An 18,673-nucleotide genomic window follows, 5' to 3' on the forward strand; every position below is an offset into this window, starting at 1 on the left:
AGCCACGTCCAAGAAAAGGCATTTCTATCATACTGCCGGCCATGTGTGGTCCGCAAAGTGTGGAACACACATGGTCAGTGTCCGTATTTTTAATGGACCCGTAAAGTCTTTGACCAGGTCTGGGCCACTTCAATGAGATATCTTCAAGGTTTACCGCTCTGGGGAGGTCAGTTTTGGCCAGGGGCGGATTGGCCATAGACCTTACAGGGAAATTTCCTGGTGGACTGATGCTCAGGAGGCCGTCTGGACCCTCTTCACTGCCGGCCAGAGGAAGTTTTTGGGGATGTATTTTGTGCTGCTGGCAGTATTTTGTGATGGACTGTGGTATTTGGCTCTGTCGGGGTGGTATAATGTGCCACAATATGGTATTGCTGGCTCTGCCTTCCATCAATTTGGACGCGACTACAAAACGGGCCACTTTTTGTATTTTTTCCGGGGCCACTTTAAGTTCCCATTCCGCCCCTGGTTTTGGCAATGCAAAGTCATGGACACTTTATATGAGGGACGAGCTTGCCCTGTTTTATTTAGCCATGCTGGACCTGTAATTGTGTCACCATCGGTGAACCCCCTTCCCATCCTCTCCGGTCACTTATGTTTTTGGTTGACCTTTTTTTCCCCCCTTTCCTTTCTAAATATTTTTATACCTTTTCCCTTTTAGCAGGATTACTTACAGGCACTACTGACTGGCACTGCCCAGTAAAAAAGACACAAAAGCCATCATCATGCTCTAAAACTGCTGTATACTGTCGGCATAAGGCCTCGTCCACATTTCCGTTTTTCGTTGACATCTGCTGTCCGCATTTTCCGCGAACAGCATTGATTTAAATGTGTCTGTTCAAATTTCCAAAAAAATCACGGCGACATGCACTGCTTTGATCCGTAATGCGGACCATTGAAGTCTATGGGTTCGTGAAAATCACGGACACAGCACGGATGGCATCCGTTTCACTGAAGACTTATAGGAGATTCTTTGGAAATTAATTATCAGCTGAGCAACGTCAGTAAATTACGGATGGTAAAAACGGACACACGGACCAACCCAGGGATCCTTTATGGACAGATTCACGGATGAAACACGTATGCTTTTTTTCACGGACATGACACAGAAATGTGGACTAGGCCTAAACCTGCAGTGTGTGAATGGGGATGAATTCCTATCTTACAGGCAACAAGCAAACAGGCCGAAGAGGCGGAGAATCCACCAAAATCGGGGGAGTAAATGAAATGGAGACTGAATGTGGTAGTAATTAACGGGTACGCATATAATTAATCAGAATGCCTGCTTTGGCGTCGGGCCTGTACCGTGGCATTAGGTAGGTCAGGATTAAGGGATATGGCTAATTAGACACGGATGATCTAGCTGTAAAATATGACGGCCCATCTGTGTTCTGGCCAGGTCATCAATTACAGCATGGCACGTCCTGCGCCCACAGGTGCCCATATAGCTGGCACATCTGTATGAATGCTGCTGTACCTTGAAGGGGTTATCTAATATTACAAACTGCCCCTCACAGTGAATATACTTACTTGGGTGCCCGCTCCCTGCTCCGCTCCTGGTCCCCGCACCGCCGCTGCTGCTTCTCCCCGTGCTTGGATGAAAACATCCGGTGTCGGCGGGGAGCAGCTAATGGCAGGCGGGGACGGGGACGAGCCTCCCTAGCGTCACCCACGTCCCCGCCTGCCATTGGCTGCTCCCCCCTGACACTGAATGTTTTCATCCGCGCACGGGGAGAAGCAGCTGTGGTGGTGCGGGGACCAGGAGCGGAGGCCCGGGTAAGTATATTCCCTGTGAGGGGCCTGGCACATGGGGTGGCAGTTTATGATATTGGATAACCCCTTTAAAGAAGACCTTAAGCCTTTCCCGGCTAACTAAATACTTGTATTCCCCATGAAATAACAATTCTGGAGCATACCGGAAAGTGTGCCTTTTGTTGTCCCTCTGTTATTCCTCCTAGAAATATATAACTACACTGACAATCAGGTGTCATTCCCTGGGTCAAAGAGATGTGCCCCCTTCCAGCTGGTAACAGGAATAACAGAGGAACAGCACAACACAGAGTGATATAAGAAGGTGCTGCAGATTTTTTTTTTATTATCCAAGCATTTATTAAAACAGACATGTCAGGAGATGAGACAGGTCCCCTTTAAGGCACTGTGACATGTAAACAATGCCCACGGCTCTGCGTGCCCATCACACGGCAGCCACCATGTCAGGATGCAAATCTGCACAATCCAATCCTGCACAACTGTTGTGCTCCATAGAAATCAATGGAAACTGACACAGTTAAAGGGGTATTCCCATCTCAGACAATGGGGATAGGATCACCTCTCATGCTGTGTGACATCCTTGGGCCAGTTATCACATGGCACAAGTATCTGTAGAGCTTGAAGGGGTCGTCCCATGAAAAATATTCTACAGCTTTCAAACCAGCACCTGGGTCTGAATACTTTTGCAATTGCGTGTAATTAAAAATGGAGTATAGCTAGTGAGCTATCCACTGATATCTATCGGTGTAGCGCCACCTGCTGTTTGCTCTCTTTCTAATTTCTCTGTCCTGCTCACTGAGATGGAAGCCCATGCTCATTTCTATCCTTCCAACTGCCACCAGCTGCGGCAGAAAGGACATGCCCCCTGACAGTGCACACCCCCTGATGTGCAGCAGACAGGACATGCCCCCTGAGAGTGCACACCCCCTAATGTGCAGCAGACAGGACATACCCCCTGAGAGTGCACGCCCCCTAATGTGCAACAGACAGGGCATGCCCCCTGAGAGTGCACGCCCCCTAATGTGCAGCAGACAGGACACGCCCCCTGAGAGTGCACGCCCCCTAATGTGCAGCAGACAGGACATGCCCCCTGAAAGTGCACACCCCCTTATGTGCAGCAGACAGGACATCCCCCTGAGAGTGCACGCCCCCTAAACTACCAGCTTGAAATAAATCTAGCAGAGCAATAGGAGCAGTGAATGTGGAGTTCTCCGGATCCATGTGAGGTACAGGGCCGTTTCTAGACTGTCATGTGCTATAGGATACCGGATTTACATTTTTTATACTAAACATGGGATAACCCCTTTAATGGCACACGTACAAAGAAGCGGCTCGTAACACCATTTATCAGAAGTAAGTATGGTATACAGACCGTATCGACTACCCACATATTTGGCGTGCCCCTCGGTTGGCACACATCATGCACGCCCATGCTTCCAGCTGAACCCAGGTACGTCTGAAAGCTGTGCCTGAAAACCGCACAGGCCGCGTTCACACCTGGTGGCGCCACACAGAAGGAAAACCGCGTGTCACAATCTGCTGTTCTGCAGAGATCGAAGGCACGATTTTTTGCTGAAAATTTGCAATTCGAGGCCAGAAATGCCACGTCAACAGGGCAGGATGGTTACCATGGCAACTGTATGACGCCAGAAGGCGCTCTGGGTGCCGATTTTATAACCATACTCATGCGGGAAGATGGCTAGATACATGGAAAGGGGTGCAATCTGCGCAAATATTCCCAAATCCATCGCAGCAACTTTCACTGAGATCACAAATGACGGAGAAACCGCATTATCGCGTGTCCTGGACGCCACCATAGAGTGAACGTGGGCAGGTACCCGACATGTTCCTCACCATTTCACCAGCTTGCCTCCCATGGTTCAAGGCTCTGGAGCCATGCAGCTGTGCCAGCCTCGCGTGGTCTACGAGCCTCGTCCTCTCCAGACGCTGCTACCTGTTTATGGCGCCCGGCGATGCTGCGATTCCTCCATCCTCAGCATCCCTCCAGCCTCCTGTCTCCGCACATCACTGCCAGCTCCCAGCTCCATGCCACTCTGCATTTTCCCATCACCCTCCTCCAGCTTGTTTTGCTTGCTCGGGGTAGGTTCTAGGTGCGAGCAGACGCTGCCTTCACCGCGGCCGGGGGAGAAATGGACGGCATCTCCTTAGCGGGGGCGTCACAATGCACTGATCGCAGCCAGGCTCCTCTGGATTATTCCCAGAGCTGACGGCTTCCCTCGTTCTGTCACCCGGAGCCTTGCAGAGTATTCTTCCCACCCAGCGTCACCAGAGGATGAATACAGGCTCCGGGGGAGGGGCAGGGAGGTCCTCATTATCCAATAGGCAGAGGGGACGGCTGGGTACCCGGGGAATAAGGGGGATTTTATTTTTATTTTTTGGCATCTCTTATCTGAATAATTTATATACACAGCACCTCAGGAGGGAAGAGGGATCGTGTAATAAAGGGAAAAGCGTGATGTGAGGCGTCTATGTGACTATGTGATAAAAATGTAATACATATGAACATAGATAGATACGAGAGAGATAGATAGATAGATAGATAGATAGATAGATACGAGAGAGATAGATAGATAGATAGATACGAGATAGATAGATAGATAGATAGATAGATAGATAGATAGATAGATAGATACGAGAGAGATAGATAGATAGATAGATACGAGATAGATAGATAGATAGATAGATAGATACGAGAGAGATAGATAGATAGATAGATAGATAGATAGAAGATAGATACGAGACAGATAGATAGATACGAGACAGATAGATAGATAGATACGAGACAGATAGATAGATACGAGATAGACAGATAGATACGAGATAGACAGATAGATACGAGATAGACAGATAGATACGAGATAGACAGATAGATAGATAGATAGATAGATACGAGAGAGAGAGATAGATAGATAGATAGATAGATAGATAGATAGATACGAGAGAGATAGATAGATAGATAGATAGATAGATAGATAGATAGATAGATACGAGAGAGATAGATAGATAGATAGATAGATAGATAGAAGATAGATACGAGACAGATAGATAGATACGAGACAGATAGATAGATAGATACGAGACAGATAGATAGATACGAGACAGATAGATACGAGATAGACAGATAGATACGAGATAGACAGATAGATAGATAGATAGATAGATAGATACGAGAGAGAGAGATAGATAGATAGATAGATAGATAGATAGATACGAGAGAGATAGATAGATAGATAGATACGAGAGAGATAGATAGATAGATACGAGAGAGATAGATAGATAGATACGAGAGAGATAGATAGATAGATACGAGAGAGATAGATAGATAGATACGAGAGAGATAGATAGATAGATAGAAGATAGATACGAGAGAGATAGATAGATAGATACGAGAGAGATAGATAGATAGATACGAGAGAGATAGATAGATAGAAGATAGATACGAGAGAGAGAGATAGATAGATAGATACGAGAGAGATAGATAGATAGAAGATAGATACGAGAGAGATAGATAGATAGATAGATAGATAGATAGATAGATAGATAGATAGATAGATAGATACCAGAGAGAATAGATAGACTACATAGATAGAGAGAATTGATAGATAGATAGATAGATAGATAGATAGATAGATAGATAGATAGATAGATAGATAGGAGACAGATAGATAGGAGACAGATAGATAGGAGATAGATAGATAGATACGAGACAGATAGATACATAGATAGATAGATAGATAGATAGATAGATAGATAGATAGATAGGATACGAGACAGATAGATAGATACGAGATAGATAGACAGATAGATACGAGATAGATAGATAGATACGAGACAGATAGATAGATACGAGATAGATAGATACGAGACAGATAGATACGAGATAGACAGATAGATACGAGACAGATAGATACGAGACAGATAGATAGATAGATAGATAGATACGAGACAGATAGATAGATACGAGATAGATAGATAGATAGATACGAGATAGATAGATAGATAGATAGATAGATAGATAGATAGATAGATAAATAGATACGAGATAGATAGATAGATACCAGAGAGAATAGTTAGATAGATTGTTCTGTTCCAGTATCTTGCATTGTGTATTGGTATGCTCCTCTCTCCCCCCCCTTCTAGTTAGTTTAGCCTAGCCACTCCCTGTTTTCCCAGTGATGCCTTGCTCATAGTGTGCTCAGCTTTCTGAGTAGCAGCATCAATTTTGTGAGCTAGGAGTTTATTGTTGGCATAATTCTTTTACCATCTGGATACCTGCAACATCTTGTAATACAATCTCCGGATTGAAAGGCTACTTGATTAACGCCTGGGTGTCTGATGCGTAAGGTGTAAGTGGAGAAAGTCAAATTCAACAAGTCACTCCCGTGCGCATAGAGGTTGCTCTACACAGGTGCGTGATTGTATATAGCTGACTTTTGAAACGCCACATAGATAGATAGATAGATAGATAGATAGAAAGATAGATACGAGAGTGCCTGTCGAGCAGAACTGGGCAGATTCCCACTTTACTTTGCTGTCCAGAAGAGGGCGCTATCATTCAGAGCCCATCTGCATAGCAGCAGTCCCAGTTCCTACCATCACAAAGCCTTGCTACACTAAGAAGACCCAGAAAAACAAAACACCCTGCAACAAGTCACCCAAACCCAGCCTGCCCAAGCCACCAACCAATACAGCCTGGCAAAGGGGGAAGTCCAGAGGACGATACACAAGAGCAAAGAGGAGTATATCAGCGTCTGGAGGAACGACATACGAACATCACAGAAGGAGACAGTATACCAGAGCCTGCAGAGGGAGTACAAACTGGCCCCATATCTGGAGAAATCCCCAATTCAAGAGACCGACAGATCCTGAGCCGGTACAAACTGAGCGCCCACAGCCTGCTCATTGAATCCGGGCGTCACCGACAGAGGTACATGCCCAGGGTAGAGTTGTTGCGATACCAAATTTTTGATTCGGTTTCAATACCATGAAAAAGTATTGCGATACTCGATACCATTCAATACCACGCGAAAAAAATAAACCAAAAAAGCCACGTGCATTCCGCATTTAAAAAAATAGCGAATCACGCAGTTTTTATTAATTTTTTCTGTTCCGTTCACCGCATAGATTTTTTTAATATTTTAATAGTTTGGACTTTTCTGACGTGGCGATATGTAATATGTTTATTATTTATACATTTTATATGTGAAATTGGAAAAGGGGGTGATTCATACTTAATATTTTGGTGGGGTTTTGTTTTACTTTTTTTTATTATTTTTTTACACTTTTTATTTAACCCCTTAAGGACTCAGCCCTATTTCACCTTAAGGACTTGGCCATTTTTTGCAAATCTGACCAATGTCACTTTAAGTGCTGATAACTTTAAAACGCTTTGACTTATCCAGGCCATTCTGAGATAGTTTTTTCGTCACATATTGTACTTCATGACACTGGTAAAATGAAGTAAAAAAAAATCATTTTTATTTATAAAAAAATACCAAATTTACCAAAAATCAAGTACAAAGTTTCAATTTCTCTACTTCTATAAATACATAGTAATACCTCCAAAAATAGTTATTACTTTACATTCCCCATATGTCTACTTCATGTTTGGATCATTTTGGGAATGATATTTTATTTTTGGGGGATGTTACAAGGCCTAGAAGTTTAGAAGCAAATCTTGAAATTTTTCAGAAATTTTCAAAAACCCAATTTTTAGGGACCAGTTCAGGTCTGAAGTCACTTTGCGAGACTTACATAATAGAAACCACCCAAAAATGACCCCAGTCTATAAACTACACCCCTCAAGGTATTCAAAAACGATTTTACAAACTTTGTTAACCCTTTAGGTGTTCCACAAGAATTAATGGAAAATAGAGATACAATTTCAAAATTTCATTTTCCATTTTAATCATTTTTTTTCCAGTTACAAAGCAAGGGTTAACAGCCAAACCAAACTCAATATTTATGGCCCTGATTCTGTCGTTTACAGAAACACCCCATATGTGGTCGTAAAACGCTGTACGGGCACACGGCAGGGCGCAGAAGGAAAGGAATGCCATACGGTTTTTGGAAGGCAGGTTTTGCTGGACTGTTTTTTTTGACACCATGTCCCATTTGAAGCCCCCCTGATGCACCCCTAGAATAGAAACTCCAAAAAAGTGGCCCCATTTTAGAAACTACAGGATAGGGTGGCAGTATTTTTGGTACTAGTTTAGGGTACATATGATTTTTGGTTGCTCTATATTACACTTTTTGTGAGGCAAGATAACAAGAAATAGCTGTTTTGGCACAGTTTTTATTTTTTGTTATTTACAACATTCATCTGACAGGTTAGATCATGTGATATTTTTATAGACCAGGTTGTCACGGATGCGGCGATACCTAATATGTATACTTTTTTTTTATTTACACAATGATTTCTTTTTTGAAGCATAAAAAAATCATGTTTTAGTGTTTCCATAGTCTGAGAGCCATAATTTTTTCAGTTTTTGGGCGATTACCTTGGGTAGGGTATGATTTTTGCGGGATGAGATGACGGTTTTATTGGCACTATTTTGGGGTGCGTGTGACTTTTTGATCGCTTGCTATTACACTTTTAGTGATGTAAGGTGACAAAAAATGGTTTATTTAGCACAGTTTTTTTTTTTTTTTACGGTGTTCATCTGAGGGGTTAGGTCATGTGATATTTTTATAGAGCCGGTCGATACGAACGCGGCGATACTAAATATGTATACTTTTTTTTTATTTAGGTAAGTTTTACACAATAACAGCTTTTTTAAAACCAAAAAAATGATGTTTTAGTGTCTCCATATTCTGAGCCATAGTTTTTTTTATTTTTTGGGCGATTGTCTCAGGTAGGGGCTCATTTTTTGCGGGATGAGGTGACGGTTAGATTGGTACTATTTTGGTGGGCAAACGCCTTTTTGATCGCTTGCTGTTGTACTTTTTGTGATGTAAGGTGACAAAAAAATGGTTTATTTAGCACAGTTTTTATTTTTTATTTTTTACGGTGTTTATCTGAGGGGTTAGGTCATGTGATATGTTTATAGAGCCGGTCGATACGGACGCGGGGATATCTAATATGTAGATATACCAATTTTTTTAACTTTATTTGGGGAAAATGACGTTTTTGTTTATTTTTTCTTGAAACTTTTAATTTTTGGGGGGGAAAACTTTATTTTTTTAACTTTTTTTAACTTTATTTTTTGTCCCACTTTGGGACTTGAACTTTTGGGGGTCTAATCCTTTACAATGCATTCCAATACTTCTGTATTGGAATGCATTGGCTGTATGAATAATACTGTGTGTATTACTCATACAGCTTCCGGCCTGTGAGATCCAGGGGGCTGGATCTCACAGGCACGTCACAGGAAGGCAGCGGCAATGCCTCAGGAAGGCATCGCGCTGCCTTCCATGCCATCGGGTCCCCCCTACAGCCCCATGGCGACCCGATGGCACCGCTGCCGCTGCACCAGGTAAAAGCCGCAAACCGCAGGTCTGAATTGACTTGCGGTTTGCACCACCCCCGGCGTTGTGACAGGATGCCCGCTGAATGATTTCAGCGGACATCCTGTTCTGATTAACCCCCGCCGTGCCGCAATGTATTTTTAAAGTTAAGGACTCGGGAAACATGGCGTACCGGTACGTCCTAAGTCCTTAAGGGGTTAATAACTATTTCCCCCCCTTAGGGGCCAGAACCTGGGATTTTTTTCATCCCTTGTCCTATTCACCCTGATAGAGCTCTATCAGGGTGAATAGGACTTCACACTCTCCCTGTGCTCTGTGCACACAGCATCAGGGATGTTACCATGGCAGCCAGGGCTTCAGTAGCGTCCTGGCTGCCATGGTAACCGATCGGAGCCCCAGGATTACACAGCTGGGGCTCCGATCAGAAGCTGCCACTGCCACCAATGAGGGGGAGGGGACCCTGTGGTCACGGCCACCAATGATTTTAATACTGGGCGGGTTGAGAGGGGCTGGCGCACTGTGCCACCAATGATTTTAATGGGGTGGGGGGTTGAGGAAGGAGGGGGGGAGGGAGCACTGCGCCACCAATGATAATTACTCCTTAATACAGGAGGCGGGTACTGGCAGATCAGTGGCAAGTAACCCCTCAGGTGCCGCACCTGAGGGGTTAACTGCCGCTGATCGCAGCTCCCTGTCAGGGGCAGGGTGCCGGCAATGCGATTCTGCTGCTGGAACCTGCCTCCTGTATTATTATGTGTTAAAGATGTGGGTCCAGACTTTAAGTATTAGGCTACACAGAGCGGCGCCCAGTGATGTCCCAGCACTTACTATTAGTCCTGGGCGCCGCTCCGTTCGCCCGCAGTGCCCCTTTACTGTCTCCTCTCCTGCTCCACATGCTAATTACTATCAGAGCGCCCACGAGACATCAGCGTCTCTAGTGGGCGTTCCTTCTCCCTGGCTGTAGCGCTGTCCAATCGCAGCGCAGGGAGAAGGAAAGCCCACTAGAGAAGCTGATGTCTCCTCCCCATTGCTCCGATAGTAATTGGCATATGGAGCAGGAGAGGAGACAGTAATGGGGCACAGCAGGCGAACGGAGCGGCGCCCAGGACTAATAGTAAGTGCTGGGACATCTCTGGGCGCCGCTCTGTGTCAGAAAAGTCCTATCATTGGTGGCGCAGTGCGCCCGCCCCTCTCTTCTCATTGGTGGCAGCGGCAGCACAGGGGGGAGGGAGGTCAGCTTCCTTCTCCCCTGTGCTGCTGAGGGTACATGAGCACGCTGAGAGCAGCGCGCTCATGTTCAGAGATACTAGACTGCGCAGAAGCGCAGCCCAGTATCGAAAAAAATGGAAATCCCGGTATCGTATCGATACCAGGACAAAATTATCGATTGGGTATCGAAATTTCGATACCCGCAACAACCCTAGCCCAGGGAGAGCAGACTGTGCCAGCAGTGCGACCAGGAGGCCGTGGAGGATGAGGCTCATTTCCTGCTGCGGTGCCCCAAATACTCAGCAGTGAGGGAGACTCACTTCAGGAGACTGTCTGATCTCTGCCCAGACTTCATCTCCATGGAGGAGGAAGAGAGACTCTCCATACTGCTGGGGGAAGAGGAGAACACAGCAGCCATAGCAGCACAATATATTACTGCCTGCCATAGACTGAGAGGAGCCTGATATACCATGAACTCCTTTATCCCCACCCTGGACGTGTCCCCACCGCCCAACCCTACCCAATTATTTCCCACTTGCTTTGGCAATGCTAAAATGTATTTTCTCCTGCCAACAAAGCTTATTTGATTTGATTTGATAGATAGATAGATAGATAGATAGATAGATAGATAGATAGATAGATAGATACGAGATAAATAGATAGATAGAATGATAGATAGATAGACAGAACATATATAAATACTGCAGATAGATACATATGAGATAGATAAGTAGATAACTATCAAGATAAATAGAGAGATACACAGAAAGGTAGATAGATAATAGATAGACAAACTGAAAGACAGATATAGGCAGACAGATAGATAACTAGAGAAAGAGATAGAGATATAGATACACAGAAGATATATAAATACTGCAGATAGATACATATGAGATAGATAAGTAGATAACTATAAAGATAAAGATTGATAGAGAGACACAGACAGACAGACAGAAAAGCAGATAGATAGATGACATGAGCATAGAGATAAAAAGACAGAGGATCCACCATATTGGGGATCACTGAGGGTCCGAGCGGTCGGACCTGCAGTCTGCCGGGGACTAGAAGGAGGTGGTAAAGAAGCCTCAGGGCAGCGGTGTATAAGTAAGTGCCTTTTTCTCTTTATGTTACACATTTTCCTGGTCACATACTGATTCAGAGTCTTTTTCTGATCTGTATATAATTTTCTGACGACAGATTATTTGATTCTATTTTCTGTGATTATTGAGGAGGTGTTATCTTCCCTGAGCTGCTGTTCACACCACCTCACAGGTATGCTTTATGGCAGCCTCTTGAACATATCAAATAGCAGTCTGGAGATGTCTCATCGACTTCTATGGGATGGTGTTGTGGGCATGTGCTGTGCCCTGTGCAGAGGTCACTATGCAGGGAGGGGGAGTAGGTAAGACCTTCACCTATGGTCAGTGGTGGATCCTTTGTTATCCATCATTGTAATTCTGCCTGTGAAGATAATGAGATGACTGCTGAGAAGTGAACTCTACAGAACAGTTAGGGTCAGTTTATTATGAGGCTCAGTTGCCAGTGATTGAAGATTAAAGTAAAATATAGTGACATTGAAAATGAAAACAAAAAAAAATCACTAAAAATGTTACATAAAAACCTAATTTAAGTTATTTTCTGACTTAAACTCCCTCCAAATGAGATGATTATTTAGTTAAGATGGCTGTAAGAAGCTGTGCAAATCATTAATGCAATATTATAATGAGGCCCTCCCTCATGGGATCCTCTTTTTTAGCGCTCATACACACCGCAGTAGCCTTTTTGTGGTCCACAAATTGCGGAACCACAAAACACGGATACTGGCCGTGTGCGTTCCGCATTTCGTGGAACAGAACGTCCTGCCCTCTATAGAACTGTCCTATCCTTGTCCGCAAAACGGACAAGAATAGGACACGTTCTATGTTTTTGAGGGGCCACGGAATGGACATACATAAGCGGACAGCACACGGAGTGCTGTCCGCATCTTTTTCACTCCGAATGAAGTGAATGGTTCCGCATCCGACCCGCAAAATATGCGGATCGGATGGAGACAAAAAACACAGTCGAATGCAAGAGCCCTTAAAGGGATTGTCTGGTTTGGGCAAGCCCTTTTATAAACTGCCCACTGCTGGAACTTCTGTGGGAGACAACAGCTGTTACATTTCTCTACAGCTCCTCCCCAGGGGAAACAAAGCATTACACCGTCCCTGTTCAAGTGAATGGTCTGTCTGTGTAATGCAGTCCTCCATGGCCAGAGCTGCTGTTTGCAGCCAGATGAGCGTCCTAAACCCGGTACCTCCATCTTCTTATGCAGAATTCCCTATTATTCGGAAAACCCAATTTTTTAAGCTACCCCGTATCTGACTGCGTCAGTCCTCACACAGGTAATGTGGGTCTACTTATGGATTGTTTTGCAGGTATTCGTATAGAGTGAGGTCAGGTCGGACTCGGAGTTAGAGAACCAGCATGGTACGTCTAATCCATAATCCGCGCTATGGGTGACTTTATGTTTGTGTCGCCTCATGACATGTCCATTCTGATTAATTGGAAGCAGTCAGCCTTAGGGCTCATGCACACGACCGTTAGAGGTTTTGCGGTCTGCGAATTTCAGATCCACAGATACCGGCCTTCTGCATTCCGCATTTTGCGGAACAGCTGGCCCCTGATAGCACAATCCAATCCTTGTCCATAATGCGGACAATAATAGGACATGTTCTATTTTTTTGCGTAACGGCCATGAGGACATTCCGTTTTTTTGCGGCCCCAGTGAAGTGAATGATTCCGCATACGGGACACAAAATACGGTAAACAGAACGGACACAGAAAAAAAAACATGTTTGTGTGCAATGAGCCCTTACAGAATTCAATTAAATCCTAATTAAATAGCGAAACGTATCCATGGTCGTAATTAAGATAATTATCTGTGACGGGGAAGCTCGGCAGACAAAGCACAGGTCTCTAAGGGGTTTTATACATAGTGACACATGGTGCAACTGCTGAAACTGCGTACGTCACTTTATTATGTCACCCCGGTATACCCCAGCTACTGGTCCACACTACTAGTAGCCAAAATAGTTATACTGGTTGGCTACTAGGAGCACTGGAAGAATACACTGGACACATACTGTCATTTAGGAGTCTGATGTATTCACGATGAGAGTGCCCCCCAGGCTGGTGACTGACATGATGCCATACATTACACAGCAGTCTGTCAGTCACTGATGACATTCAGAGGCCGAAAACCTATATGGACACAGGTCAATGATCGGGCAGATGGGCGTTCATAAAACCGCTAGTTCCTGATCAATGTCCAGTGTAAACAGGCAGCGATAACCCGCCAAAAGTCAGAGCTCAAGGGTGGGCAAAAAGGGCCAACATAAAGCAAACTACTCGGGGACAAACAGCGCCCCCCCTGCAGTTTCCATCAGCCGCTGGGAAGGCTCTTTAACGTTCATCGACCTGTTTAATGGTCGCCCTATGCTCGTTATGGTTCTGCATTCGCCCATGTATAACCGCGAAAGGCAAGAGCTCCATGGAAAATCAATCCCTGTTTTATCCATGAAGAAGATGGTGAAGAATCCCTCCCTGCGTCATCTGTATTCCACGGACACTGATCAGCTGAAAATCTATTTCCAGCGCATCTTCTACCAGTGGTCCGTGAAAAACATCAATGGGTACGTGTGCTGCCCGCGGGGGACATGGACAGCCCACATCCGTGATTTACTGTAGTGTGAACGTGGCCTAATACATTGTAAAAAAAAAAAAAAACTGGTTACACCTTTGCCACAATAAAAAAAATGAGGCAAAAAACACGGACACATAGTGGCACATTTATTAAGGCCTCATGCACACGACCGTTGTTTTGGTCCGCATCGGAGATGCAGTACTTGTGGCTTGGATGCGGACCCATTCACTTCAATAGGGCCGCAAAAGGTGCGGACAGCACTCTGTGTGCTTTCCGCATCCGTTGCTCCGTTACGTGGTCCGCCAAAAAAAAAAAACATGTCCGATTCTTGTCCGTTTTGCGGACAAGATTAGGCAGTTATATTACTGGCTATCCGCGCCGTTCCGCAAATTGCGGAACACACACAGACGCCAGTCTTAATAAGCCCCTGTGTTGGCGCCGTCCTCTACATAACTTCAGCGTATCCACGCCGATTATAAATGTAAGACAGCTTTCTTGCTGGTTCACAATTAGACCATTTTCTACGCCTTTAGGCTACTTTCACACTTGTGTTTACATTTTCCATTATTGAGATCCGTGATAGGATCTCAATACCGGAGAAAAACGCTTCCGCTTTGTCTCCATTCATTGTCAATGGGGACAAAACGTAACTGGACAGAACGGAGTGCTCCAAAATTCATTCCGTTCCGTTTGGTTGCGTTCTCATACCGGAGAGCAAACCCCAGCATGCTGTGGTTTTCTTTCCGTCATGGGATGCAGAGCAAAACTGATCCGTGATGACCCGCAATGCCAGTCAATGGAGACAGCATGTCCGCTTCCCCACCCACGTCATGCTCCCTTTTTTAGACCTGGTGTGAGCGGGAAAAAAAATAAAAATAAAAAGACAGAATCTGCGCCAGATATATGCCACAGTGGCATATATCTGTTTGTAAATGACCCCCATAATTTGTAATTTTGTTTTTCCAAAATGTTTGAGATATTACATGTGGTTTTTAATAGGGTCCTCTGGATAGGTCATCAATATCTGATCGGTGGGGCTCCAGTAGCGCTGCGGCCTTCTGACATCCTTGCCTAGGCAAGTGACGACACGTTCATTGGTAACGTGGCCTAGGCGCAGCGCAGTCGTATTCAAGTGAACAGGGCTGAGTGTGATACCAAGAACAGCAGCTGTGCAGTGGACGGCGCTGTGCTTGGTGAGTAGAGAGAAGGAGCACCAGGGTCTTCTCAAACAGCTGACCGGCGGGGGTCTCGGGGCCCTATCCTGAGGATGGGTCATCAGTATAAAGGTCTTGGAAAACCCCTTTAAAATAAATGGGGAGTAAAACTAACAATTTCTGCAGACACACCACTGAGTGCGGGCATTCGCATTGGACATGAGAGAACAGACAACAGACACAAAATCCTGCTAACACGTGCCACCAAGAATACCGGACGTGATCAGGATGGGGATGTAGCGAGTGGAGGAAGTTGATCCCATCTGGTCATGAATACATGTCCTTTAGGTGTTGGTCCCATCCCTGGAACCCACTCCTATCTCATAATGGGTCATGAAAATGAAGGGAGTGGAGATGCGGCTCCTTTCAGATTGCATTGAATGGAGAGGTGGCCGAGCATACGTGGCGTGCTTTCCATCCAAGGCAGAGCTCCACTCTTGAGATATATGCGCAGGTCCTGAGGTGGGACCTGCACCTATAGGACATTTATGATGTATCTTATGATATTCCATAAATGTCAAGATGGGAATATCACTTTAACTTGTCTCTAAACCCGACAACTCCTGAAACTCCTGAGCTGGTACAAGATCTTACACCTCTGTCTCCCACAGATGCCAACCACTGGTCGTCTATCACATAAATGCCACCTTACCTTACAATCCTGTAGTAGGTGGCATAGCCCTTTAGCTACGGCACGTCTTATCATATAAAACCCATGTTCTGTTCAACTATTCATGCATCTTACCTAGATGACTCTGATGGAGAGCGACTAGGCTGGTGACCTTCATACTGCTGCACCATGGCCCGCACGCTCCAGTACGGGTTTCCAATCTCTTCGTCCATGCTGCTGTTCCTGAAGATCGGTAGAAATTGTTAGTTAATTGGTCAAATATCCGGGGATTTACTTACAGCAGATTTGATCATGCGTGCTAATCAGACTTTTTGTGGCTTCTAGGGGAGACCTCTGTACATAGGTAACCTGACTGAGCATTGGACAGCGGCACAGAAATTGGTACACCGCAGGGTCACGAGGGGTTGTAGCAAGTTAGCCCCTAGCTACAGGGTAGAGGATAACTATTGGATTGCTGGTGGTCCTACCGCTGAGACCAACACTGATCACAAAAATAGAGACCCCGTACCCCAACATCCCAAAATTACTGAGTGGCAGGTTGGGCATGCGTACTGCCGCTCTATTCTTCTCTAAATAACCAAGCGCCGTACTTGGCCACCTCTGGAACTCCCATGGAGATGAATGGAGCGGCAGGGAAGGCAACTGAGTATGCTCGAACTGCCACTTTGTTCATTTTTGGGGCCACCGTGGGGTACAGGGTCCTGTTCTTGAACTTGGTGGGAGTCCCAGGCGTAGGACCTCCACTGATCTAAAAGTTATCGCCTATCCTGTAGACCGTTAGACGTCAGGCAGTGTTGGGGTCCATCACGTCAGGGATTCAGCACTTCCATTATTTTTGTTCTGCTCCTGTGATGAACCGAATTAACCAAGGAGGCAGGTGTGAGCAGAGCCTGAGGGCCCATCACATGGACCTGTACACAAGGCAATGATTGGGAAGGAACCGTCTGTCCCGACCACTGCCTGCTTGTTAGAGCTGCACATACATGCAGCACTCATAGGGTGATGAAGGGTCGCTCCGGTTCACACAAGGCGATGTCCTGCCGACAAATGAGGAGTTTATGTGCCGCATAAATGTCTTATCACATGACCAACAAGTGCTTTACCTGTAATCGGGGGCACCTGTACATGGGGCAATTATTGGGAATGGCATTCGTACAAACATTCATTCTTAATAACTGTGCAGATAATCTGTAAATGGACCCTTAGGTCACGTGTCCATGTCTGTGATGAAATCCGTGACAAGATGGTCAGTGATTTGTCCATGAAGGATCCGCGTTTGCCCCATGTGTGTATATTTTGCCCTTCAATTTTCCACAGACACAACTAGGCCGAAAATTAATTTACGGAGCTTCTTCTAGCAAAAATCTGTGAAAACCATGGACTAAACACAGATGGTATCGGTGTTGTGTCCATGGTTTTCACGGACCCATATGTGGACAATGTGCGTAAGGGATCTGTAATCACGGACAAAAATAGGACATGCTTCTGTGGTGTCACCACGGATCCCCAGTCTCATGATAAAAACAGGGGGGTATGTGGCATACTGATCTTCCTTACCACACCTTAAAGGGCATCTGTCAGCAGTTTTGTACCTATGACACCGGCTGACCTGTTACATGTGCACTTGGCAGCTGAAGGCATCTGTGTTGGTCCCATGTTCATATGTGCCCGCATTGCTGAGAAAAAGGATGTTTTAGTATATGCAAATGAACCTCTAGGAGTAACGGGGGCATTACTGTTACACTTAGAGACTCTGCTCTCTCTGCAACTGCCGCGTCCTCTGCACTTTGATTGACAGGGCCAGGTGTGATGGAGTTTTCAATGTGGCAGTTGCAGAGAAAGCAGAGCCTCTAGGTGTAACAGTAACGCCCCCGTTGCTCCTAGAGGCTCATTTGCATATATTAAAACATCATTTTTCTCAGCAATGCGGGCACATGTGAACATGGGACCAACACAGATGTCTTCAGCTGCCAAGCGCACATGTAACAGGTCAGCCAGTGTCATAGGTACAAAACTGCTGACAGATGCCCTTTAAATGCAAAAAACAAATATGGAGAAGCCTTCATGTAAGATGCTTTTCGAGGTCCATCCTTCACCGGTGCAGTCATTACAGTGGTGATTTCTACACAGTGGCGATAACACTGGAATAAACATAACCAGACAATAAAGCCGCCACCTCGTAGTGATAAAGCCGTATACGTCTCAGCTGCTGAGAGTCTCACAGAGAACAAAATGTCCCTGCCGTCAGATAGCAGAGGGTGATTCATCCGGGGGGAATCGGGCCGCCTGTCGCTATAGGAAACACTGCAGACCACCCCCATCACACCACTGATGTCAACGTAAATTATAGCGCTGATGTCAGAGAAGAAGCAAACAGCAGGACAAAGCATCTGCTCCCAACCTGACGCGTTCTAGAAAATCAATTAATCAGGAGAACAGTTAGGGCAGAAAGCCAACAAGGTGAAAGTCAAGAAAGTCACAGCCAATCCATAAAGAAATTCTGCCACGTTCATGGTAATATTGTATCCGGATGTAGCAGAGCTGAATTCGTTATTCATCATTGGAATGGAAGCAAGGACTGACATAAGATAATAGGTTTGCATATCATCCTATGGCGTTACATCAACTTGCATGCTTGGATGGGCTGAGTGAGTAGAGGGAAGCTGGGCTTAGCTGCTC

General features: G+C 45.3%; 1 protein-coding gene across 3 annotated transcripts in view; it reads right to left on the reverse strand.

Moving 5' to 3' along the window:
• The window catches only part of DIXDC1 (DIX domain containing 1), a 123,208-nt gene that overhangs the window by 42,294 nt on the left and 62,241 nt on the right, over nucleotides 1–18,673 (reverse strand). For all 3 annotated transcript variants that reach the window (XM_040426360.1, XM_040426367.1, XM_040426351.1), the window contains one exon: nucleotides 16,109–16,216. In XM_040426360.1, the coding sequence (XP_040282294.1) occupies nucleotides 16,109–16,216 (108 nt within the window). The remainder of the gene's footprint in view (nucleotides 1–16,108; nucleotides 16,217–18,673) is intronic.

Source organism: Bufo bufo, chromosome 1 (genome assembly GCF_905171765.1).
Source record: "Bufo bufo chromosome 1, aBufBuf1.1, whole genome shotgun sequence".
Lineage (NCBI taxonomy): Eukaryota > Metazoa > Chordata > Amphibia > Anura > Bufonidae > Bufo > Bufo bufo.